Source organism: Malurus melanocephalus, unplaced genomic scaffold, assembly GCF_030028575.1.
Source record: "Malurus melanocephalus ecotype Western Australia unplaced genomic scaffold, MMel_1.1 scaffold_117, whole genome shotgun sequence".
Classification (NCBI taxonomy): domain Eukaryota; kingdom Metazoa; phylum Chordata; class Aves; order Passeriformes; family Maluridae; genus Malurus; species Malurus melanocephalus.
Window position 1 is genome coordinate 148,780 of NW_026623349.1, and position 27,718 is coordinate 176,497.

The 27,718-nt window shown below is 36.2% G+C and overlaps 1 protein-coding gene across 3 annotated transcripts in view; it reads left to right on the plus strand.

The window, feature by feature from the left end:
- Positions 1-27,718, plus strand: part of FANCC (FA complementation group C) — a 78,247-nt gene that overhangs the window by 5,075 nt on the left and 45,454 nt on the right. For 2 of the 3 annotated variants that reach the window (XM_057369982.1, XM_057369980.1), the window contains exons 2-4: positions 10,321-10,494; positions 12,023-12,110; positions 17,723-17,817. In XM_057369982.1, coding sequence (XP_057225965.1) covers positions 10,321-10,494; positions 12,023-12,110; positions 17,723-17,817 — 357 coding nt within the window. The remainder of the gene's footprint in view (positions 1-10,320; positions 10,495-12,022; positions 12,111-17,722; positions 17,818-27,718) is intronic. The other variant, XM_057369981.1, reaches the window with a different exon arrangement.

Consider the following 27,718-nt stretch of genomic DNA (forward strand, 5'->3'; position numbering starts at 1 on the left):
ACTATCATGTAATGTCATGTAAGATTGAGGAGCTTAAGTTGAATAATTTATTATTTTTGAGGAAATCCTTGAAAAAGTGTTTCCTAATAGGCTAGAGCATATGAAATTTGTGTGTTTTATCTCTTTTTGTCATTTGTTTCTTCAGTGACTTTGAACAGATTGTTTTCTGTTTGTGCCTGTTTCTTTATGCTTATGGAGAAATGCTTTAACCATGTAGAACTCAGGGATTTCAGTGAACGGTATGTTCTTCAATACCAGACAGATATTAGAGGATCTTATGGAAATGAAGAGAAAGGATTTACGTAGATAAGAATTACAGCTCTGGACTGTATGAATATCTCTGGATATCAGTACCACAGTCAATATTTTACCTTGTGTTCAAATACTTGAGATAAAGAGTTTGGCACATGTATCTTCTTTTCATATACCTGTGTAAGCCAGGCAGAAAGCTTGAATTTGGCTGTTGCATGACTATTAAAGAAGTATTGTTGGAAATATGAAGCCCCTTAGTATTCATTCATAATTTAATCGAAGAAAGAAAGGCTAGAAGCCCCTTAGTATTCATTCATAATTTAATCGAAGAAAGAAAGGCTAGTAGTCATTCTTCTCTTCATCTAAATACGTTGTGTCCCTGTTGCTTTCCCTCCCAACCCCCACAGCTGGACGAAGACTATATTCTGGAAGAAACTTTTTTAGGCTTTCTCCCTGTCTCCATGTAATTTTAGTATGTACAGGTAGAAGTGAATACTATTCCTTGATATGCTAATAGAAAGGAATACACATTTTCTAGTATATTACAGGTCATATGTGACTCCTCTAAAGAGAGGATTAATGTCCTAACTTGCTGTGTACAGTTTGTATACAGTTTATGTATATGTTTTTGCTTTTGCTTGACATGAGGGAAGTACTGTATATCTGTTAATTGCAGAACTCAAATTTCTAAAAAAGGACGTGCCAAAGATTGGTGTGTATGCAACATCCCCCTCACTGATAGCCCAAAGTATGTACCTGGCACAAAATAAATGCTGTTTATTTCATTGTGAAACTTTGAATTAATTTCTAGCTAAGGGTTTGTTTTTTTTTTCCAGAGAAGCTGAATTTTAAGGAAATAAGTTTCTCTGTATTGCACTCAAGCAGTATACAAATATAGGTTGATAGAAGAGGAGGTTCTATGAAGAGGGAAACGTGGGTGATTAGTTTGATTTAAGTTCAGATCAGAATGGAATAGAATAGACTATTTYGTTGGGACAAAAATCATCTAGTCCAACTGCCTGACCAATTCGCAGCTAAACAAATGTTAAATTTGGTATTAAGTGGTTTGTCCAAATGCCTCTTTTTAACGCACTTGACAGGCATAGARCAAAAACCACATTAGTAGGCAGCCTGTTGCTTACCACTTTCCTGGTAAAGAAAGSTTTCCCAGTGTCCAGTCTGAACCTCCCCTGATGCAGCTGAGCCATTTGCACATATTGTGTAACCGGATTTCAGGAAATCCTGGGAAGGGATTAGTGCTTCCCTCTCCAGATCCCCTCCTCAGGAATCTTTGAACATTGAGGTGTCCCCTCCGCCTCCTCCTCTCCAAACTGGACAAACCCAGAGCCCTCAGCCRCTCCTSACAGSAGCTCCTTCCAGCCCTTCCAGCAGCTCTGTTCCCCTCCTCTGGATCATTCAAGGATCTTCCCGTCCTTCCCAAACTGTGGGGCCCAGCCCAGCACACAGGACTCGGGGTGAGGCCGCCCCWYGGCTGAATCCAGCGGGATGATCCCGTCTTTTGTGGGGCTGGTGCTGCTGTGTCTGATGCAGCCCGGGATGGGGTTTGCCCTCCTGGCTGCCCGGGCACACAGCGCTGACCCACACTGAGCTGCTGCCAACCAGCATCCCCAGATATTTTTTTCTGTAGAGAAGAGGTTGAAGAAAACCTTTTAGATGTCTGAAATGACAGAATCTCTAATATTGGGTTTAAGCTGTGGGAGACAGTGGTAACCACACGTAAAAGTTTAACTGAAAAAGTAGAATTTTTATATGGTACAAAAATTGCTCATTGTCTAGCTAACTGTAATTCATTCACTTTGCTTTGGCTTACATGGAACTTTGTAAGAGCATATTTGCTAGAATTGGTAATAAAAACTGTATAGTCAGATAACCCAGATAACTGTAGTGCGTCAGATAACCCATGAGATAGGRAGTGATACATTAGCTAGCAGGTTTGGTATAGGAGAATGGGTACAATCATTAGATTTAATCTAGCAAGAATTTGCCATTATTGCTAAAAGGTCTCCTTTCTCTACAGCAGTTACTTGGTAAGCTCTTTTGTGGATGAGCTTCTCACTGTCATGAAAGTTCAATTAAAAAATTAGGCTCCATTGAGACTAGCAAGGATTTTGCCATTAATGTAAACAGAACCAGCATTTCATTCCTTTTCTTGTAACCTGAAAAGTAAGATCTAATTTATGTAGTATTTAGACTACTGTTATGAAAAACCCATGCACAACTGATGTGTGATGTTACTGTAACTGTTAGTGAAGCTATAATGATGTTAGCAATCATCAGACTTGCTGCAAAGTGTTGTAAAAATATTTTACTCTTATTTTTATGTTTCCAGATACCAGAGTTCTGACTTCTGTAGTTCGAAGGCTCAAGCAGACCTAATGTCTCTTTCCAGAGTTGCCTTTATTCTTTGCATAATTTGCATAATTGTTTTAGCTGCAATTTTCCTTGTGTCATCTTTATTTCTGCTTTTGTCACAGAAGTCAGCTGAAAATGAGCTCAGCTGAAAGAAAAGACTCTGTCCAGCAAACTAAATACAATGATATTTGAACATTTATTTTCATTACAACTATCCCCCCAAAAACTTTATTCCTCAAGCGCTAGGAGAGATTGCCATGTTACAGTGGTCTGCGTGTTACCAAATAGTCTTGTAAGGTTTGTTATTTGGATTGCAAGACAAAATATGTAAACCTTACTGAAGAAATATATTGAAAGGGGGTGTGCTTCACATCCCCCCTCCTCCATTTCTAGAAGATTATGGATGTGGTCAGTTTGTGCTTCTGTTCACCATGGCCAGGATGTAAATTTTAGCTTCTGCTGTATTTTGTGGTGTATTGTTGTTACCTCTGTGGTAGATCACTGTTAAGAGGAAAGCAAATCAGAAGAGCAAGCAAGGAGTTAAAGGGTGAGCTAGCAGCCCCCTGTTTCCTTCAAGTCTGGCTTTTGTTTTGGAAGGTCATGTTGATCTGCTTAACATCAGTGTGCACTGGTCAAATATGGGATTTACTTTATAGCCTTGAAACAAATTTCCATCTGATTCTCTGTCTGCTGATATGGACAGCTTTATGTGGGTCTTGCTGGATTTTGTTCTAGCTACTGCTGACATTGAAATTCTTAAACTAGGACATTGTATGTTTTGGTACTTTGCTGAATTTTTCTTTTTAAACTAGGACATTGTATGTTTTGGTACTTTGCTGAATTTTTCTTTTTAAACTAGGACATTGTATGTTTTGGTACTTTGCTGAATTGTGTGGAGCCTTCTGCCAGAGATGTAAAGATACTGTATTTTGTTGCGTGTTTTCTCCTCTTAAATGTAACTTTAAAAAATAATACTTGTGTTGTTGGAGTCTTATTAATTTCTTTGTTGCATTCATTGCTGGAGTTGCTTCCAGTGACTTGTGATACTTGAATTTTTTATTCAATCTGTTCTTACAGATCCATACATTATTTTGTATTTGAAAGATTGCCTTCTTGCCCTGCTAAGATTCATTATAGAAAGGTAACAAATAACATCTGTAAAATTCGGTGATACCACTACTGCTTTCACTGTTCTTATGGGCAGAAGATAAGAATTAGATGGATGTGCTGAGATCTTATTTCTGCTTTTCTGTTTCAAGGTTTTATACTTTAGTGTTAAGCATCTTGAAGTGGTAAGTAAGTGGGAAGAACTGCTGCTGCAAGATAAGCTATTGGAACCAGAAAGTTTTAAAATCAATTTTTGTATGAGGCAAAAAAATAATATTTTTGGGCTCCTGAAAGCTGATAAATGGGAATCACAGAATATACTGAGTTGGAAGGGACCCACAAGGATCACTGAGTCCAGCTACTGGTCCTGCACAGGACACCCCAGGAGTCACACCATGTGCCTGAGAACCTTGTCCAAATTCTCTTGAACTCTGTCAGCCTTGATGCCATGACTGCTTCCCTGGGAAGCTGTTCCASTGCCCAGGTACCCTCTGGAAGGAGAAAGCTTTATCATGATTATGCAGTCTTTTCACCGGGAGATGTAATGTTTTCAGTGTGTCCTAGAAAGGGAGATCTTGTATGAATYGCAGCAAAGCGTTCTTCCTCAGGGCATCAAGTTTTCTCTAAAACTGCAGAGCAACAAAATATAACAGGAAACATAATTTTGCAGTTTGCAAAATTAAAYGTGTGGAAGAAGTTTAATTTATATGCTGTCCACAAAAGTAGTCCTGTCCCCTGTTAGGGGACACAGTCACTTGAAGATGAAAACTGAGCTCTTTTTCTGGTGGCACCTGATAATGTCATTTAGAAGGCAACTCTGGTAAATTACCATTTATCAGAGTAAATAGAGGAAATAAATATAGAGGAGCAAAATAGAGGAGGTAATTATTTTCTCCAAGAGAATTTTTAGTCAAAATATTGAATGATAATGTCAGCCATGTTCTTGACAGCTATTTAGTTTGTGACATTTTACAGGTTGCTTAGCCAATGTTGATTTCTCATTTTTGGCAGAACTGGGTCCTTTGAKTTTATTTCCAGGGAAAGATACAGTGGCATGCAGTTTGTTTTAATTTGGAAAGTCTGCACACAGATAGGCAGTTTTCTATAGCAGTTTTTCTTTCTTGTTGTAAAATGTCTCTGGATGTAGACACAAAGAGAAGTAGGCATACTTGTTTTTGTCTGAAAAGTTACTAAATAAAAAATGAGCACTAATCAACACTGGTTGTAAGCACACCAGTCTAAAATGAAGATGTAAATCATTCTCTTGATTATTCTTGAGTGCTGGACTACCAGTGTGTGTAGACTAGACTTAATACCAACCTATAAACCAGCCCATGAAGCCAATTTCTCAACAAGGGATACTGTGAAAAATAAGATGACAGGAATAAATAATGTATGTTTTTAATTTTCACGTAGTCTTTACTACTTTGAGCCTTTCTGAAGTTTCTAAAAAATTTCCTTTTTTCCTAATAAACTATTAAATTTTTTTGAGGGTGTTAAAACCAGTTTTTCTTTAAAGTAGAAAATAAATTTTGTTTGCTTTTACTATCTATGTAGATATTGAATTTTCTTCTGTTCTTGGCAAGCAAAAAGAAACTTATCAAAGTGAAGATGAAAAATATACTTGAGAACAAGGTAAAAGAACCTGATAGATATTCTTTGTGGAGAAATAATACATGGGAAAATATTAACAATGTTCAGGATAATTACTGCTTTTTTTTTTCTCTTGGCATTTCCCAGAATATCCATTAGCTAATAAATTTGTGTCATGATTATAATAATCTTAGAAACATCAAAACTGTTAGTTAATACTCTTCTGTTCTATTACTGTATCAACTGTGCTGTATCACAAATGAGTTAAGGTGAGTAAGGAGTAAAATGATGGTATTTTTTGTTTATATAATGTACTGGAGTACTTACCTACTATCTAGTCTTCCAATTCCTAATATTAGTCTCCTAATATCTACTAAAGTAATAAATGTGCACAAAAGGAGTGTTCTACTGCTTTTTTAAGTATTAAAATTCCTTTAAAATAGTTTGAAATTTGGAATGTATATGGATTTTGTTAGCTTTATGGTGACCCGTTCTGGTTGGGGCCTTTGGACCCTATGTAATTTTAACTGTTCTCTTATTTTGTGTTTTTCCTCATAAGCAAAGGCTGCTGKTGGGTAGCATTTAAGAGAGGAGGAGGAGGAGGAGTGTAAAGTAAAATGTCTTTTTAGGGTGTGGAGCTATTTATCACTGATTCAGGGAAAAGTGAGAGCTTTATACCTTGAATGCAAGTTTTAGTCATGTTTACTTGGAGTGCTGTGACATAAGGCAACATTGTACCTTAATGGTATCTCAAGGATCCTTCTACTTGAAGAGTTTTATTTAAATTTAGCAGCTGAATTTACAAGAGTGAAGAGAAATTAAATCATGAAAGTTTAATAGTAATTTTTTTCAACCTACTGAAGTCAGATTTGGGGACTTTGCCTCAAGATATGGTAATAAAAGTTAGTGACTGAAGTGGTATGTTTCCTGTATTGATCTGGATAGCTCACTTGACAGACTAAAATTACGTGCTGCCCTTAACTCCAGAAAGGTGTAAGGAGTACCCTCATGCCTGAGCTCCCCAAGGTTCCATGCACTTGAAAGTATAAGGCCAAGAGGATTTGACTGACRGTTCTCAGCGAAGAGGACTAAAGACTAGATTCCTTCCCCATTCTTTCTAGAAGTAAAAGATGTTTTTAGGTGAGTCACAATAAATTTAACTTCTGATTTTGCCAAGTTGTGGAGTATGCAGTCTTAAATAAGAAGCAGTTTTTGATTTTTGGCAGCTGAAAAGGAGTCATTACTAATGAAAAAGAATGGAAGTTTATCTGAAATAGACTTTAGTAATATACTTGTCAGTATGGTAAATAAAATTATTAGTCAAGTATTTATTGTCTATGATAATATGTTTTATATCTTACCGGGATCTCAATGTTTAAACCACATTTGATTACCTAACAGTTTTCTATTTATCTGGCTAATAAACCTTATCCTATATCCTATGCTGGTTTTTGAGATTGAATCTGTGTGTCTGGTATGTTTTCTTTTAATCAGGTTATTTATATATTCAGTACCTTTACTGTGTGCTTTCCAGTAATGTCAAGGTGAAGACGAGTTCAAGCTTTATTAATCAAATTGCTCTTTTCAGGACCAGATGTTATAGGTGAAGTAAACAATCTGTAAAATAGGCCTTTCATTGGAAACTTCCAATGAAAGCAAACAAGTACAGCTTAAAAATCATGCTATTGGAAATAGAACATTTTTAGAAATAGTATGGAATAAGTAGTTTTGTGGTACAGAAAATCTTAATGCATATTAAATTAATCAATTAATTCTTGATCAAGGATGAATTGAAACACATAGTAAATGCCAAACAAGGGCCAGTGGCCTAAATGAATAGTGCAGCAATTCCTAGAAATGCCACTTTATTATATTCCTCTGTTTATCTTAGGATAATTTTCTAAAAATGTGCATGTGTGGTATTCCAAAGCAGGTAACAGCAATGCCTTAAGCACTTCTGTGATTATAATTCTTGAAAAACTCCATTGAACCCTGAGATGAATTCAGTGGGTTGGAGCACAGTGCTCATAACACTGAGGTCGCAGGTTCTATACCCACATGGGCCATTCCCTTAAAAGGTGGACTTGATGATCCTTATGGGTCCCTTTCAACTCAGGATTCTATGATTGTGTAATAGTTGTTGCATGGGATTCTGCTACCATGGAATCGACAAGAGTAGTTATTGTCCAAAGCWTTACAAAAGTGCACAACCCTTCATCCTCCCCCGCTAAAAAGTGCAATGATCTTTACATGYCGCTGTAAATGATGTATTTCAAACATGCTTTGCGGATTACCTCTTCTCTGAATTAAAGGGATCATTTGGTTCTAATTGCTGATATATTAGGATTTTAAGCAGTTTTAGAAAAACACRTATATTTGTCCTTTAATCCAGTTTGGAAATGGACATAAAACTGGCTCCTCCATTTTTTTACCCATAATTGTATCCACAAATTGAACATTAAACTGCAGCTAAAATTTCTGAACTGTGCTTTAGAAACAGAGTGGTATTTCACTTTCGTCAGAAAATTATGCAAAAGGATCGAGTCCAGGACTGATCCTTCTGAGGATAGGCTCTGAATTCTGSAGTGTATAGTTGGCGTTTTTTTGGTCCCAGTTGTTTGCTTGTGCTTTCATTCAACAAGGTGAGGGCTTTGAATAGCACTGAACATAGAGCGACTTTGTCTTCTTTGTGATTATTGCAAGTCTGTTGATGGGAGAATACTTTGCTCATGTCCAGGATACTCAGGACAGTTATTTTAAGGGAATTAGCTATCAGAAACAGTACTGTTGCAGTTATCAGCATAGAGAATAGATACATTTTAAGATTTGCTTTCACTTGTGATTTGTACTGATGTTCTTTTTTATATTATTTTTTAATAGTAGTAATAGTAACTGCAGTTAAAAAAAATAAGAATGTGAAACTTAGTCTTCTTTATATGGCAATGGCTCCGGATCAGTTAAGTAATTGATAAGGAGTAGTCTCACTGGACCAGCAATCCAGTTTATTTAGCTGGTAAWAAAGGAGAGAGATAAAACACTTTTCTTATTGTGGAGCTGGGATATCAGACTCCTGGAAAAGGAATAATGATGGGCTGTGCCATTCTGCATACTGGAGTAATAGAAATAGGTACTTAATATATTAGATTAGCCTTCTTGAATTGCTTYACTTGGATCCTCAGTTAATACTTAATCAACTCATGACTGGCTCCAATGTCCTGGAGTTTTTGTGGTTCCTCTTTTTTACTGGTCTTTCTTTTTTTCTTCCTTTCGGAAAAGTTTTAGGAGCCATTTTGTTAGGGGATGATTTCTCAGTAATTTGGGAAGATTAATCTTATCTGGGAACATCAATTATAATCATTAATTTCATTAAATGCGTTAGTTCATTTCCTGGCTTTTAACTTGTTCTARAAGTCTTTCTTGTGTCCCTGTGGTGATTGATAAAAGTGTTGTCACTGGGACCTGCGTTGCTTCAGCCAGCTAACATGATGAGGTGTCTCCTAGCCTCTTTTGATACTTAGAGAAGATCCGTAAGACCTTGGCCCTGTGTAGATTCATTAGGAGCTCTGCTGACAGCAACAGTTGCAGACAGAAATCAGTGAAATAAAGAGCACAAGAGCAGTGGCCTTGCTTACTTCTCTTTGCACAAGTTTGGGGCAAATAAATATTGTACTCTTGCGATCCGACAGCTTAACCCCCCTTTTTCTTGGTGTTTGGACAGGATCCAATTTCAAATAGTAGTTGTGATTCACTATGGAGTATTTATTTATTTATTACTCATAGAAATGAAACAAGTTTATTAATGATCTTCCAATTTTTATCTGACTCACATTAGCATGCTATACCAATGCTGTGTTTGTAAGTGTGAGCTGTATAAAGCAAGCTTGGTTTGCAGGGCTGCAGTGGAGGTTCTGGTCTACTTTTTTGGGTTATATCTTACAAAACATACATATTCATTGATTTCACACTGACATCTCTGAGTGTCTGAATTTGTGTCCAAGTGGGCAACAGTTCATTTCTGAAAACTGCTACCACATTCTGTTAATTGACAGTTGTCTTTGCAGTTTTGACAGAAAGAACAATGATTGAATGGCTGCGAGAACTCATTTGCTCTTTCAGCCTAAGAGGTGTTTCTTTCAGAGAGATTTAAAGGTTGTTGTACTGCCTGCTGTGCTATTCTTTGTTCTTCTGTCAAAGAAAAATATAGTAGTAAAGCAGAAAAAAATGTGGGTTGTTTTTTGGTATCTTTTACTGGGGCAGTTTGGTTAGATTTTAATGTTCTGGCTTGGTGATAGTACTTACCTCTCAAAGACCAGTTTTTTAGAGTGAAGTGTGCCATGGGATRTAGATAATTTATTATACAGCTTTCATTCAGAACTGAGTTATATTTAAATCTGCATATGATTGTATTTTCCCCTCCTGTTTGTATAGTATACAAAGATAAAGCAGAACTGAAGTATTAAATTTACTAGTTTCTCTTAAGGACAATACTCTTTTTGCACTTAAAGCTAATGCTCCATTACAAATATAGAAATTACAATGAGCAAAGTTCTCCTAGTGCCTTTTGTTTTAGTTGAGCTTTATTTTAATGCTTTCATTTATCCTGGAACAAACATTTTTATTTTTTTGTCATTCATAACATTCAAAACTCATGCACACTCAAATTATTCTTAAAATTCTGAGTGAAATATTGGTGGAAGCAAATTTAGATTAAAAAAGCCTGAAACACAGCTGGGGGTTATATTTATTCTGGGATAATTTACTGATTACTGTGCCCCCTTTTCTACTTTGTCATAATGGGGTTGTTAGTTTACCCTCATAATATTACACATCAAATTGCTAGCCTTATGAGATATGAGAAGTAAGCACAAACACTCCCTGCACCCTCTTTCAYGTGTGTATGCAAAAAACGTAGCAGAAATCCCTCTTTGTGTATTCATTCTTGGMTTGAAAACAGTGTTTACTGCTGTCTGATGTGGACTTAAAATCTTTTTTCAGGACTGTGGTATGGCTCAGGACACTACAGTGCCCAAACTGAACTTTGAATATTGGCTGGATAAAGCTGTTGAATGGGGTCAAGCCACTACACTGGAATCCCAGAAAGATGTRTGCCTTCACTTGCCGCAGCTCCAGGAGTTTCTACATCAGCTTTATGAAACTTTAAAACATTTGGTAAGTGACTTTAGAAGGAAGAGTGACCTGTTTTGAAGATTCCCTCTGAAACAGTGTGCACCATGTTTTGACAAAACTAGMAGCTAACAGTAGCAAAGAGGTTTGTCTTGTTGACCTAATGAATTGCTGGATCAGAGGGGCAAATTGGGGAAGCAGTCACAGGTAATGCAAACAGGAGTGTGCTTCCTGTTTCCCTGATTTATAGTGAAAGGAGTTTTTCTTCTTGATTGGTGGATATCACGTGAGATTTCCCAGCCAATGCTGTAGCCTCTTAACAAAACTCTTTAAATAAATAAGAATTTGATTCTGGTTGTCAGGTCATAAATTGGAAGAGTTAAAGGCCATGACATGCAAAACTGTAACTGATCCTTTAAATCTCAGAGGATCTGCTGACATGTTAACCCCGGTGTTATGGCACACACAGTGAATTCTAGCAGCATGGTCAGACCACTGGCATAAGGTGCTGCCTGTTCTATTTTTAGTGATTTCAGCTTTGTCTGCACTCATTTGAGTAAATGTAGTTGTGTTCAGTTGCTTACATGCTTTTCTGAGCATGGCTTTTTCAGTGTATATATTCAGTATAATGAGCTTTAGAAGTGCTGCATTAGGGCATAATGCTTGCTTCTCATGGAAGTCTTCAGAGTGAAATTTGTTTCTGAATTTAAAGTTTAAATAAAAAGGTCTTGGAGAGTGGCATTTCTTCCCTTTTTTGTATTTCTTTTTCCTAAGGCAAAAAAAAAAATACTGCTACTTCAAGTAGTCCTGGGCATGGCCTGAAATGGACCTGGTGAATATGGCCCCAGAAAGTCTAGGTCTAGCCCCAAACATGAGACAAATGTAAGGAATTTATTGTGGTAGCTGTAGATGGTTATCATTCCTGCTACTTGCATGTTATCTCAGCACTGCACTATTTTTCAAAGTCTTCATTTATTAAATAGTAAAACTACAAAAATGGAAAAGTAAGACTGATTACTCAGGATTGTATRTTTGTTTACTACTTTTATAATGAAACTGCTTTCTATTTGGTTAGAAGTTGAATGTCACTTTGTTACTGGCTGGTCGTTAAGTGAGTTAATTTCAAGAAAGCAAGCAAATGTAACAATGGTAGTTTTATGCCATAGGGGGTATTAATTTCTTCAGAAACTGAGATGTATTATAGCAATGAGGACCAACAAAAAATGTATTAATTAGGCTTTTAATACAATGAAATCTTATACTTGCTAATTACTAATACTGATCTAGTTGCTGATGTGAGACAATGTGATGTGAGGCTGATGTGGGTATATTTTCTAGTTAAGTATTAGGTAAGGAAATAACTTATCTAAGCTTTAACTTACTTGAATTATGACATTATGGCAAATTTCAGGTAGTTCTGATTTTTTTTACATACCTGTAAGTGTTTTGATTTCAGAGCATTTTTCAGTAAAATCATTGGTTTTGTAATTTGCAACAAAGTGTATCATTAACTGTTCTCTTAACCCACTTTTGATGTGCAATATCTTACTATCTTTTTGTTTTTGTGTTTTAGCAGGGTTCAATTGTAGCAATTCAGCAGTTCCCTCTAATTGGACAGCTTCTAGGAAGGCTCTGTTGGAATCCTTTTGTTATAGGATATGGTAAGAATGTGTAATGATATTTCRGCAGCAGTGCCATAAGCATTATTCTATAGAAATTAGGAAAATATATATTGTTATATATGATGATATTTTTCCATAAAAACACAATATTTCTTTTTAACTGAAGTAAAATTTTGGGATGAAAACGCTATCCATGTTATAGATAATTTATGGCTCTCAGAAATATTAAATTCACTTTTGGATCTAATTAATTTCATGGTTTAGTTATGGAATCTTGGCTTAGGACCAGTAGCTTTTAAACGCAGTGAGTGTTTATGTGCATCATGATTTCCATTCCTATTTTTTTTTATTGATTACATTTTGGTGGTGTCTCAAAATGTAAAAAAATCTAGTGATTCAAGTTACTTTCAACAGAAGTTTCTTTCAGTATGTATCAGAATATCCTATTATATATGCTCATATAGGAGATTTTTCTGATATTTTTGTTTTTATAATTAGTCTGAARTTCTACTAAGTTATGATTGTGTTTGTTTTTATTGAATTCTGAACATGTATTTTTCCCYATCTCTTCATCCTTAATGATTAAAAATGCACATAAAATCAAAATTAAAGCAGTGGATTGGTAACATAGGAAAAAAGCATATGAAAAAAAAATGCCCTTACTGGTGGTGGATATATGTGTGGGTGAGAATATAGAAGAGAAAATAAATTGGGTAGCGGAAATCTGTTGGGAAGGAGGAGACACACCTTGTGCTGTGTCACCAACAGTTATACGTTTTTCATGAACTGGGATGTTCATGCTTTTATAAATTACTTGGGAACTCATTTAAGCAGAAAACTAATTCTGAGCTTCTTGGTGAGCCTCTTAAAATAACTTTTGTCAGTCTTTTACTCTAATTGCAACTACCCAAAAAAAATAGAAAAAGAAAAAAGGAAAAAAGGTATCATTATGTCTCTTCTGCTTTATGCTTCTTTTTGGGGAAATACAGAAAMGGGCAGTTTCGTTTTCACCATTAAGGGCTTATTAAGTCAAGCACAGCATACATCTTCTGTTTTGGCTTTGTCTTCTAGACAGCTCCAAGCACAGGCAGAATGARTTTGTCTGTAAAACACATAGTTCATTGTACATTACACACATACTTGTGTGTAATGTCAGCACTTTCCCTCTGAAAGGAAAATTTGGGAAGCAACCATTGGTTTAAACATAGACCACCTCTGCAAAGGAACAAATGTCTGCTTTTTGAAAAGCCTTTTCATACCTTACAGATGTATTTTTACAATGGAGACGTTTCCCTTTTAGTCATAGTTTTTGAGTATGTTGGTGACTACGGGTGTTTAAAATTATACATACTTCACTTCTAAGTTTTTGTTTGGAATGTGCAAGTCTTTAGACCGTAAGTTTTTCTGAGCTGCCTATATATTGCATTATAGAAAGTAGCTTTACCTATATTTTTCATTAGAGATGAAAGCTGTCTGTGTCTGCTTTTGGCTCCTTTTCACAATAATCCCAGAAATACATTCTTGATTTCCTCTACTTCTCTCTTTTTTTTGTGGTCCTTTAGCCTTTTATGAAGCTGCAAAAGCACTTTTTCCAGAAGTTGATTGTAGTCTCTGAAGTTCACTTGAGAATGAAGTTTTACTACAGGGTTTTTTTGTTGTATCTCAAAGTAGCAAGCAAGCTAATTCAGAGAACTTTACTTGCTCAAAATGGAATCCTTCACTTCAATGCTTAAATATTTTTTACATCAAGAGACCTGAAGATGTCTGCTTGTACATTCCCACCACTTCCTCTTCTTAGAGCCACCTGAGCACTCTGTGGACTACTGGCATTTTAGATTCAGCAGTTTTTCATTTTGCTTGGCACTAGTTCTGAAGATATTCTTTAAGATAGTGCTGGCTATAGCGGATGCTGACTCTCAAGTGGGTTTCATGTAATTTCTAATTTGGAGAAATAGCTCATTCAGGCATGTGTCTGAGACCAGGCCACCCTCACAGAAGGAGGAACTAATTTTGTTCAATTCAGTCTTTCATACTTATAAATGGAGAAGGAAAAACATTATACTACTGCATCATGTCCAAACCACAGTACCTATTGCCTTAGATGAATGTCTGTTGGTGCTGAAAGCTGGCATGGCTGACCACTCAGTGCAGGAAGTATAGTCTCCARGGGAAAATAATCTCCTCATAAACACTCCTAAGCTGGAGGTGACCAAGAGAATGCTAATGTGAGGGAAGAACGACTGAAGAAAATCTCATGGCTGTACTTGTGGTCCTAAACCACAAGGGATACATGAGGAATTCAGTTTTGGTAAGGAATTCCAGTGTTTTTTTCTGTTATTTTTGTGGGCTGTGGGATTATCTTCTCAGTAGGACCCTCCTGGTTTGAGTTTTGAGCTCAAATGTCTTGAATCCCAAACTAATACTATAAATGCTGGGGGATTTCTTGGTGGCTCTATTTGTCAGTATATGTGTGTGAGCGTACATGCTTGAGAATGCATTTACTTCCACAAAAAGCTCAGTGTTAGCTAATCAACATTTTCTGATATGTTTCARTAAAATTTTACAACAAGCTCTAAAAGTAATATTTCTGGCTGTGATAGTAGGGCTTTCTTGTTTCCATCTGGCCCCATTCATAACAAGGTATTTATAAAATGACTGTACTTTGGATGATTGAGACTGCACTGTGTTAGGAGAAAAACATTCTGTTTTGGTCCTTGTTTCCATTTCTTTTTATTTTTTTTGTTGTGAGATTGGCAGGAAAGAAGTATAATCTGATTGACCATAAAACTTTCGAATTATGACTGGTTGGTTCTTCTTTTTGTTTATTCCTTCAGGTTTTTTTCCCCTTTTTTGTTGGCRTTTSTTTTGTTTTTCTTTTCTTCTATTTTTCTTAATAAAGTGACTTCCAAACKAAAGGTTTTGCAGAAAAATTTTATTCCCTTTGTTGAACTACAACATTAACATCCCTAAAGAAGTCCTGCAGATAGGTGGTAATGGTTTTCAAGCTGTGACTTTTTAATTCTATTTCTGTGGCTGTATTAATTGGTTGGTTATTTGAGTATTAGATGTTCTTTCATGCCTTTGTTTGTATCCTGTAAGATCAAATGCCTTTGTTTGTATCCTGATAATGCTTTTCAGTGCATGATGGTGTGTTTTCTATGGAGATCCCAGTTGCTGGAAAACTGTGAGGATAAAATCCACCAGTAAATTTTCTGTGGCTGTGTGTTTGGTCTTTTGATATGATTATCTTTTGCAACTGCTGTAATTATTGTAGGATGTGTCTTAATCTTCCCATGTTTCATCCCCTGTTCCAGGGCAACTGTGAAAAGRAAACAGTGAACTAAGAGTTGCTCTCAGAGTGTAAATCAGCAAGRGAATTATATGGGCTCTTCTTTCGTTTTTCACAGATCTATGGGAGGCTGCCTCAGTTTTGGTCGAAAAGTAATATTGACTAGGGAAATCTGTAGTTTACCAGCTCCTTATTTTTTTTTAATGGTTGGCTTACCTATGAGACCAGTATAGGTTGGTTTCACTTGGGTTGAGGTTGAATGTATCTAGGTTAATCTCATGTAAACTCACTATGCTGTCAAAGTGTGCCAGCTTAGTTTTTAAGCTTTCTTTTCGTCATTTTAGCCTCCATCATACTCATTTAAATTTCTGGCAGGCAACAATRCATATAATTTATTTTATAGTAAGCATCAAGTCATCAAGTGTAACAAAATATCTTCTCATCCAGAAGTCTATTCAAGCAGTTAGATGCTTTTTAATCACATATTTTCTTAATTTTTTTAAGTCAAAAGGAAACCAAAATTTAAGTTCAATTAATTACTGAGTACTGTAGATGTACAGTATAAACTGGTTGAATTAAAAGAAGGAATACTTGAACTATGTATGTKTTGTTTCAGGTAAGAGATTTGGACTTGATTTTTTTTTCCCTTTTTTTTGTAATTTATAAAATTGAAAGTTATGTCAAAAGCCAGACTTTATAATCAGGTGGTATTTTAGTATTAGTAATTAATAATGTTTAAAATCTTCATTTTCTAGTAAGAGACTGGCTATTATTTAGTAATTTAAATACATAAAGCACTCTTTGTTTATTTTCCCTCCTATATGATGTCGTAAGTAGAATTTAGATGGAAAGTTTTTTGAAGGACATAGTTGCCTATCAATGCTGATGTCTSCATGCCAGTTGGATGTAGTTGCAATCAGAGTTTAAGGATGCTTTGAACTTCTGCTGAGCAGTATGCAAAGTGTGTCCTTTAACTTCAGAATTACAAAACCTAGGTAATTATTAGCCTTGTAAAAATTCAGATTAAAACAAGTCCCCAAATGCACAATGGCAGAATACCCTAAATTGTGGTGGGTTAAAAGTGTATGCTTGGGAAACCATTTCTGTTGCAGAGATGTTAGTCAGTGGGAGGTCAATAATGACCTCCAGGCTTGCTGGACATTTATTGAGGAATACTGGTTTAAATCAATGTTAACGTCTCTGGTCACCTGGTGAAAATACAGGCATTTCTTAATGGACTTTTTATTTTTTCCTCAGGCGTTCCCAACAAAACACTTCTAAATTATACTGTTTATTACATCCTGGATAACAAATACACAGAAAACAAAAGAAATCACTCATTGAGCTTGAGAATCAAATTGTCTCATAATGTAATTTCTAAAACTGTGGTGTCACTTGTTTGYATTATTTTTAACAAGATTATTGCCTATTGAGTGGATATTAGAACTACTATACTACATCCAGTTTTCAGAATTTTCATTTCAATCATGCCGTTTTGTTCTGGGATTAAATTCACTGGAGAAAATCTTGGTATGCACCAAAGAACATTAGGGAAAAAACTACCAAAGCCTATGGAAAACAAAGTTGTTGGAAATAATCACAAGKTAAATGGCTCTTCAACTGCTTACTCCAGATAATCAGCTGCTCTACAATCATATCTGTGAATCTGAGCAGTGAGAGTCATGCTTATTTTATAATAGATTCTTAAAGAAGAGAACTCAAATCTTTAGAATTAAGGGTTAGAATGAAGTAAAACSCAAAATTATTCTGGACAGAAGATCAGAATAGGATATATTTTCCATCAGCATTTACTATTCTATGCAGAAATGTAATTTTCCTGAGGCWTGGAAACTGCCTATATTTTTTCAGAGAACTTGATATTTTACATTATAGTTATGGATGATTTCATACTTCACAAACCTAAGCATACTTGAGTTGTGCAAACTTTGGACACTATGTAATAAACTATTTTAYTTCCTTTGATTATTGTCTACTATTAATGATAATAGTATTTTAGATACTAAGTTGAAAGTTCCTTGATGATAGCTTCAGRTATTATTTATGTAGATGAATTACTAGATGCTAAAATTTTCTGAAGATCATCTAATTATTGTATAGATTCTGGACACTTTGTTACCTTTTAAACTGCTATTGAAGGAAATGATCACAAAAGATGTGTATAGTGAGTAATGTTAAATATGTGGTATGAATCTGGTAGAATAGAAGCAGCATGAGTTGAAGCTGATATTTCGGGCATTAGTTTTGTGGATGGATAGGGATTGTTGTGTCTAAATCTGTCTGTGTTTTGYTTGGGTTTTTCTTTTGCCTCTAAATGTATCTTTATTTGCCTGTTTTCCTGCAGATGAAAGCCAGAAGACTCTGATGTGGTGCTTATGTTGTCTGTACAGCAGTGAACCACAGAACCCAGTGGAACTGAAGGCCAACAGCTGGATACGGGTAAGTGCATGGATCCTTCCCAGGACTGCTTTACATTAAATTGATTATTTAAATGTGCTACATCTAGAGCRTAGACACACTGTCATTCTGTTATTTGTAAAACTGCTACAAACACAACTTGCATACATATTGGGTTGAAGTGCATGTGATTCTAATGCAGTCACTATCAGTCTCATTTTAAATCTTAAAAGGATATGRCATTTTACATTTGATAGCTTTGATGGCTCTTAACCTAGTATACTCACTAGATCTAGTATCCTTGAATAGTGAGCAGCAACAACAAATCAGAAGGGAAGCAAGTGTTGCTATTAAAAATAAAGAACCTTTCAGTTAGGATAAAATAAAYAACTTGGAGAAAAGCCATGGTTTGTTTTGAAAGTGATGTATATTTGTTCTGTAATTTTATTCTTTTTTGTTTTTGTTTAATCTCCTGCCTGTGAAGAATTTAATTGTATCCAATTTTTCTTCAAAAACAGTCAGAGAGCAGAGGGGCAGTGCTTGTGTGTGGATTTATATTTGGTGACTTAAGGAATAATGAGTCTATAACTTTAATCCCAAAATTAGGGTTTTGTGAAAAAACTGCRTTCTTTTRCATCTGTKGAAAAATTATGGGCAGGAAAAAGCAAAACTCACATCTATTCATATTTTATGTATTTGCACACTGAATTAACAAAGCACATGAGTGTGTAAATGGCTTACAGCACATTGATGCTTAATAATTTACATTGCTAAATAACAATTTGAGGGTACAGTTCTGTTGTGTCCTTGCATTTTCCATGGGTCCAATAAAAATATGGTGAAAAATCTGAATAGAATTTTAATGTATTTTTTAATATATTTTTGTCCTCACAACTAGTGAGACTGTAGCAGCTTGATCATTATTTATGTACAGGTCTACTAAAGTTGAGTATACTTCCAGACTTCTCTAGGTAGACAATTTTTTACTTACTAGCTTATTTTGTATGTCAGATTATCTAGRTCTGCGTGTAATACTAGGATGTACAAATTACTATAAAGTAATTGATGGTAATGATACGGATTTTTATGTTAATARACAGATATATGTTAATAAACAACTATTGTTGATTCGAATACAGTAGTCTTAGAAATATGTTCTCACAGTCTTTTAGATGCCTTGGGTACCCATTTGGTGGGCTATATCACATACCATATCATGCATTTAGTTGATGATARAACAAAAACATCAAAAAAGTGAAACAAAGCAACCAACTAACCAAAAACCTCTTCCAAACAATAAGTACGAGTCTGAAATGGAAACAGAACACTGCGTGCTTGCTATGAACTGTTACAACAACAAAAACARCAAAACTTTTTAAGTTTCTTCCTAGTTTTATAGGTTTTAAAGTGGCTTACATTAACATTTTTCTTCCAAAATGCAAAGTTATATCTGATTAGAAAATTATATTATTTGATCAAGTTAGTGCTGCATCTCTTCTTTCCATTGCTTTTATAGCTATGCACATTGAAGATGAAATTACACCTTGCTTTTTTTGTCATGGCAAGTGTGARTTCCTGGCATCTTTGGTAAGGTAATTGATAGGAAGACTGACCCAAAGACTTTTGTTTTTAGCCACTAAATTGCATTTTCAAAGTTGCAAAAAATATATTTAATGCTAGATTCTCTTTTAACTTTCCTACCATTGTCATAGAAAAACTRTTGTTTTTAATAGCAGGAAGGGCAGCTACCCACTTGAACTGCATTATTGTTACATTCTGGAACAAAGATTGTGCAGATTTTTAAGTCCTTTAAAAGAAAAGAAATGTGAAAAGAAATTTCTTGAAGTTTAATTAAAGTGTGCAATATAGACTGCAGTGTTTTTAGGATTAGTTACTACTTAAAATGGTAGATAGTTTTGCTTTTGTTTAAGATTTTGAACCTTTGTGTTGGATCCAGGTTATGTAGATCTTGTATAAAGCCAAGCACATCATAGGAARCCAAGATACATGCAGCCACAAATTTCTCTGATAAATTTTTTTTCTGATAAAAACAATCATGACCTGGTGAAGCCAGTCTCTACAAAAGTTATTTTGTTTATACAGCTGGCCTTCTCTRAGCAGAGATTTTTGGAGCTGTGAAGTAAGTGGTTTTAAGATGAACCTTTGTCTGATGGGGCTAGAGCACCTTCCTCTCTTCACATTACTCTTGAAATCACATTGCAGCAACTGAAGAGCTTATCTGAGGCATTAACTTGGCCATACCTTCTTCTCTGCTCTCAGTGTATAAGTTGTGTCCATAAGTTGTGTTTATGAATTATTTATGGCTTTGGAATTTATTTAAAATATTTCTATTTTTGTACTGTGTTGGAAGGCCAGATGTACTTATGGGAGTGTTACAGCATATCTCTTTTCAAATTGGGTAAAACAGAAAGTTAATATCTCTCCTTTAAAATTTTGTGTTTCTTTTTTTCAGTGCTTTCTATCCTTTTAATGAATACTGAGGAAAAAGACAGTATGTACATAACAGCATAAACACAGGAGTGGAAGCCCTCTAAGGCTTGGACCATGTTTTTAGAGGTGTTATATTGGCTTGAAGAAGTTTTTCTTTCTGAGGATGTATAGTTCTTTTGCATGTCCTGTGCATGGTCATATCTATACCCATCTTTCTTATAAGCCCCCTTTAAATAYTGGTTGGCTGCAGTAAGTTCTTAAGATCTTACAATAAGACAATTCTATTTTCTTCTTTATCTGTTTCATGGGTAGAAGCTTATGTTGTAGGATATACGGCTCATATATATTTGTTTAAATACAGTATGCTGAGTATGTGAGGCAAATTTTAAAACTGGATGCTCATTTGTAGAACATAATAATGACAACTCAGTTGCTTTTTATGATAGCTGTTTACTAACTTAGAARCAGTTGTATATTCTTGTCTACCAGTAGATGGCATTCTTCATACTACTTASAGGTACACATATTTTCATTTTATATTAATATGCACACAGTTTTCTGTTTCACAGAAACAGAATGTGTCATATATACTCTTCCAAGGAAAGATGAGCTTTTTTTTTTCTAATAATAGTCTCAAGTTTAGAAGCCAGCTTTCCCGTTGCCCTTATTGTGTGGCATTGTTTTGATTCTTAGTTGTCTAGTGTTGGTTTCACTAGTGAGAATTTAGTGTTAAGATTCCTGAAATTTTTGGCAGCAGTTCAGGATCCTCACTAACAGGAAAATAAATTTTATTATATTCTTGTATGCATAGTGCATTTAGTTGAACTGAGTTTTGTTTTTTCTGCCCATAATTTTTCCACAGATGTGAAAGAATCCTGTTTTTTCACTTGTTTTGATAGTGACTAGTTCTTGATGGGGAATTTTAGCACTTAGGGCTTTGTATCCAAGGATCTGTTATATTAAAGAGAATATGTGAGCAGTTTAGAAAACCTTCTCAAGTTGGTTCTGAAGTGCGTACAATAAAAAACTCAATATGCAGATAAATTGAGAAGAAAAGAAGCATAAATAAACAGCTATTCCTTTTCACCAGCCTCTTCTCTCACTGTTACAAAATTACAAGTAGATTCAGGTTTTCTTAATTTTCCCTTCTTTGTTTTTCCTTATTGCACTCATTTAAGTGTGGTCATGCTCTGTATTTTTTAAGGACAAAGGTATCTATCTATTCTAAATGTTTGTAGTATGTCATCATGTTACTTGGCTTGCTGCTCCCATGTTTTAATTTATTCACCTTTGTTACTGCTGCTGCTTACACAAGTTTATTTTCTGTRGGCACGGGACTTTCCCTGTGATGACAAGTACAACAGATTACACATTCTTTTGTGTGTGGTGGAGCATTCTTTTGTTTGTGGCATGGTAGGAGCCAGCCTTTCTCAGTGCAATAGCACAAGCGCAGTCAGCTGTGGGACTGGCTACACTCCGGRCCAGGAGATGGCGGTCTCTGCMCTGAGTGCTCGCCAGTTCGTCCCTYATACATCCCTGTGTGCACAGGGAAGCTGGCAGTCACTCCCCTGCCAGAGGGATGTAAACTTAGTTGTTGATAGGGATTAAACTAGTGGTGATAACGCTGTAGCCTTTCCCAGGTGTTCCCTGGATGGGTTTTGTTGAAAAGGCAGTATTACATAGTGGGCTGCTTTTATTTTGTTAATGTTACAGTTGAATGGCCTGGGTTGGAAACCTCCCACTAGACCAGGATGCTCAGAGCTCCATCCATCCATTCTGRCATTGAAAACTTCCAGAGATGGGGCAGCCACAGCTGCTCTGGTAAACTTGTGCCAGTGTCTCACCACACTCACAGGAAGGAATTTCTTCGTAATATCTGATCTAAACCTGCTCTATTTTAGTTTGAAGGTGTTCTTCCTTGTCCTGTCACTACATGCTCTTGTAAAAAGTCTCCATCTTTCTTGTAGGCTCCCTTCAGCTACTGTAAGACTACAGTTATGTCACTCCAAAGCCTTCTCTTTTTCAGTCTGAACAAACCCATTTCTCTCAGCTTTTCCTCACAGGACAGGTGCTCYATCCCCCTGATTATCCTCCTGGTGACCCTACTCTGGTCCCACTCCAACAGGTCCCTGTCCCTCCTGTGCTGGGACCCCAGAGCTGGGTGCAGTGTTCCAGGTGGGGTCTCAGCAGAGCAGAGCAGAGCAGAGGGGCACAATCCCCTCCCTCCCCTGCTGCCCATGCTGCTTTGGATGCAGCCCAGGACACGTTTGGCTCTCTGGGCTGGCAGTGCCCATGGCCGGGTCATGTCCAGCCTCTCACCCACAGCACCCCCAAATCCTTCTCCCCAGGGCTGCTCTGATCTGTCCATCCCCAGCCTGTGCTGACACCAGGGGTTGCCCTGACCCAAATGCAGCACCTTGCACTTGGTCTTGTTAAACCTCATGAGGTTCCCATGGGCCCATGGAACCAGTTCTTGAGGGGGGCCAGTTCTTGAGGGGCCAGTTCTTGAGTTTGTCCAGGTGCTTCTGGATGGTGTTCTGTCCTTCAGGTATGATGAGGTCTCATGAGAATGACAAATAAAGATGAGTGCACCCTTTAAGGAAGGACCAACTTTGAACATGACTTCTGCAACAAAATCAATGGCTATAAAGGAATAAGCATGGACTGCCCATTCTCTGGAGTTGGTGAAAATAAAAACTGGAAATTAGCTGTTGTACATTATACTTCATCTTCAGCTATTCTGTGTTATAAGTTTTCCTTTCTTAGTTAAAACTGAGGACTCATTAAATAAATATGTCTCATAAAAATGAGCRGTCCCATATTTCCTGCTGCTAATGGTTGCCTGTTCTGGAAGCTTTTGTGAACACACAGGAGATTCTGGATAATTACAAGCTAGGGATCCTTTTTGTGATTTGTTGCTTTGTTCGTGTTTGGAGGGTTTTTTTATTATTCCTATAATTCATGATTGGTTACAGCCTTGAAGCACTGGAWAATTTATTTTTAGAATTTTTATTGTTAATGTAATTATTAATGTTCTCCATTCATGAAAGTTTTAATTCAATTTTTAATCCCACATAGGCTTACATCCTATGGGCAGGGCGGGAAATGCAGATTTTAATGTCATTTCTAAGTTGACAAGCCATCAGAATTGGATTCAGCAAACCTAAATATTATATTTCATTTTTGAGTCAAGGAATAATGAGGGAACATGTTAGTTTTCTGAATAGAAAAAGCTGATTTAAAGAGGAATACATAAAAGCTGCCACTTTTCAATTTGACATTTCAAATTCTGTTAACATGCTTTTGGTTTCTCTGTGTGAAGCTAAATGCTTCACACACAGGGGATTTTTTTCTTTTAAACTTTGAGTTTGATTTATCAGTTTAGTAACAAAGTTGACTAAAAATAGAAAATGAGTGAATGTAATTGTCACAATAGATAAACTAACAATTTTCCTATTGTTTATTTAAGCAATTAAGGATCAGAAGTGTTTGCACCACCATAGCTTCTGGATAGTTCTCAGTTCACTATGTTACACAAGGAAGTTTAAATACATRATAATGGCAATTGCTATGAAATTGTGTTTTTCTCCCCTAGTCCACCTCTGCTACATGGTGCATATGCTAGACTAGATCTCAGGAGCAGAGTGGAAGGGGTATCTGAAGGGCATTTTACTCTAGAGTGGTTTTTCAGTTACATGTACATATACATATACTAGCAAAAATGAAAAAGATATTCTGAGTGTAGATAAAACAAGTAAAATGCCATCATGCTACCCCCTGTACAGCTGAAAGGATGTACAAAAGACTCAGATATGCCATTTTGTCAAAGGCAATTGTATTAAAACCCAAAAAATTAAGAAGACAGCTTTCCTTTTTGTAATTACTTGAATTTGGAACAAGTGGTAAGATTCACATTACCAGGTATAGACCAAAGTTGTGATTACTTGTATTCATCAAAAACCAACTGGAAAATTAGATCCAAAAGCAAACAATAAAAGTTGTGTCAGTCAAAGCTAAAGCATGCATGGGGTAATAGAACACTCATTTTGTTAGAGCCACTTATCAAAACAAATCTGATGGGGGKTGGGGGAAAAGGCGGGCTGAAGGGGCATGCAAGTGTGGTGGAACTTCGTAGAGTTTGCCAGAAGCTGGGACGGTGGACAAAAAAAAAAAAAGAAATTAAGAAAAATCTTCCAGTTCAGAAGAGTAGTACGCAAAGTGCAGAACAAAGCTGAAGAGGCCCCAGTATTCTGTGACTTGTGAAGGCCATCTGTTCTGACAGATAACCGGTATATTTTTTAGCCATATGCAAAGTCAGCCCAACACCAATGAAAGATTACTCATGTAAATATATAAAAAGAGAATATATGATAATAACACAAGAAGAGGGACATTTCTGGCTGGTGCTAGATACTTGACTTTCTATAACATCAAGCTTACTTTTAGAAAAACAGCTCATCTCTCTCCATAGGGAAAGCTGTGTTTGTTTACTTGGCTATCATTTGGGCTGGGTACAGCAGTTGCTTTTTGTCACCAGATGGCAGGAACATATTTTCTAAAAATAAAGAATTCTATGATTCTGGAAGAAAATACTAATACTGAAGTCCAACAATGTAGTCAGAAGTTCCAAGTCATTTTTGAAAGAAGCAGAATTCCTGAGCTAAGTGAAAGAAGCAAAAATGGTTTTTCACAGGTGTAACACACCTCTGGAGAAGAGTTGAGCAAGGCAGATTGTACTAAGAATGYCATGCATGTGGGTGAACTGTATAAAATGTCTTCTGTTTAATCAAGTGGTCTGAACCATCCTTAATTGAAGYGTACTCTTGCACAAAACAATTCAAGAAGCTGACTGTGCAGATCTTGAAAGATTTTCAAAACAGAATGAAATAAATATGTTATGAAAAAGAATCCTCAATTTTTGTGACCATCTCTGCAAAAAAACTCTGAGTTGGTATCACTGTAGACAAGTCAGTTAAAACAGGRAAATACTACTGTTTGTGCTATGGCCCTAAGAAAAGCAAGGGTAAAAAAATTCTAGTTTTCCACTGACCTCAGCTCATGCAGAAAAATGCTTGTGGGGTTTTTTTAGTAAAAATTGAGCTTCAGCTTAAATGATCATAAACCAATTGTAGCCAAAAGATCTGAGGCGAAATGTACATGTAGMTTAACTTTTAATTCGTGGAAGATCTGTGAGTATTCAGTAGAGAGGGTAATTGAAAAGAGTTGTTAATGAAACCTTGTGAAATTGAGTATTGAGCCCATTATTTTYCAGGGACATTTGAGAGTAGCTCAGTGACACTGTCACAGTTGGTGTGAGGATAGGCTGCTCCCCAGGGCAGGGTGAGCTAGGATCTGCAGGTGAGAAGGCAGGTGTGTCTGTGCCTTGATGCAGAAAAGACATAGTTGCACAAGAAGAGCAGAGCAAATGCAGTGACAATTGCCAGGGTCASCCATGAGTCCAGTGAGTGCCACGCCAGGCCCACAGTGATGAGGCAGGCCCGAGGTTTGGCTGTGAGCCGGGTCAGGCTCCTGGGCAGCGATGTGCATGACCAGCCACCCTGTAGTGTGGCTCAGGCAGGGACCAAATGCCTTGAAAGCGTTCCTGCCTATTGTGGGTGGGTTGGAATTAAATGGTCTTCGAGGTCCCTGTTCCATCAAAACTGTTCTGTGACTCTGTGTAGGTTGTACATTGAAATTAAAATATTCTCTTCTTAGGTGAAGAATGTTGAAGAATTTTGGGGCCAATATACTTGCCATCTTTCAAACTCATTGCTACTATTTTTATTTGTATGCATGCATGTTTTGTCATACGGTTAGGAAAACATTAGAAAATGGTATGAAAAGACATATGTTAAAAGTAATCCAAATATAATGTAAGGAGCTTTTCTTAAGATGTATTCTTTTAATAAATAATTCTTTATAAAAGAAAATCTTCAAGCTCACATTTTTCCAGGAGATGGGAGTTTAAGGTAACATGAAGAAAATATTTATTGTTCAAATTATAGTAAACCTCAATGTATCTTCTTTAGTTATTTTTTTTTTTTATTTAAGAAGAGCCTGAATCACTTGTGAATTGTCATTCTACAGGGAAAATGGGCCTGAGACTATCTGATGCAGGAAGTATTAAAATGATGTTGGATTTAYAATAAAGGATATCTCTATGAGATAAGAATACTAATTTAGTGACATATATGGCTAATGTGTCTATTAAAAAGCTTATGAGTTACTAGAGTACATACAGAGAAACATATTTTTTCCTTGTTATCTGGACAGCTTTGAAAGAAGATTAAGAGTTGAACAGAGATGTCTGAGTTAAAATTATGAACATACTTCACCTGTTATTTATTACTGAGATATTTAAAGGAGAAAGAATGTKTCATAGAGCATAGGTTTTAGCATGGTTTTATGACAAATAGAGCATTTTGAAACTTTTTTGTTGTCATTTCCTCTCTCTAAAGGGAAAACAATTTTAGTAGTATTTGGACTAAGATAAATAACTAGTTGTTTTGGACTGTTTCTTACCTTTGTGATAATATCACTGTAATATTTTACCGTAATAAAATACAAAATAATCAGAAGARAAGGTCAGTGTAAAAGGGATGGGGAGGTGTGGAGCAGGGGATCTGCTTTTCTGTAGCTGTTGTGGGAAGAAGGACGTCTGTGTTCCAGGAGGCATGCGTCCAAGAAACAAATGGAAAATGTTAAGTCTCCTGGAGGCCAAAGTAGTTCAAAGTCACTTAATCACTTTCTGAGATTCACTCTTGTGCTTTTACAGATCTTATGGCTTTTTTGGTATGTTTGGAAAAGAGTTGTCATTCCTCCTCTAACCTGTGCAAATAATCAYCAGGAACTTTGATCACTGCAAAGATTATAGTGTGCTCCTTCAGATGAAAGACATCTGATGCTGATTAAAGTGTGTGTCTTGTTGATACTTTTCTTATTAATTTTTTTCTGTGTTTTTCCCTGGTCCTTCTGGAGTCTTAGTGGCAGTATTCCTCAATCACTATGTGTGGAATTTATCCTTGCCTCCCATCAACGGCTTATATGTAAGAGGGTCTAAAGTAATTTCCTTAAAGTGGTCTGGCGTGGGTGGAGATGAATGGACTTTTACCCAGTCCTCGATTGCTTTAATTCAKCCTTGCTTGTGATACATCTATCTTCCCTCTTTTGCTAGATAGTGGCACAGTGACTGGTGTAACACCTCATAGTTATAGCCAGGATACAATCTATTCTTTTCACAGGAGCATCTGCAGCAAACTCCTGGCAAAATCRTTGAAGGTACAAACTGGTAAATTTGTTGGAGAAGAGTTCAATAACAGCTATGTGTTGTACTTCCAACAACAGTGTTGTACTGCTTCATTTTGTATGACAAAGTACCAAGCCAAATCAAGATAATGCATGTAGTGTATGTTTTGAATTTCTTTACTACTTATTACAGAGATCAGAATTCAAAATAAAATTTCTGCTAAGAGAACTGCTACTTATTTTGGTG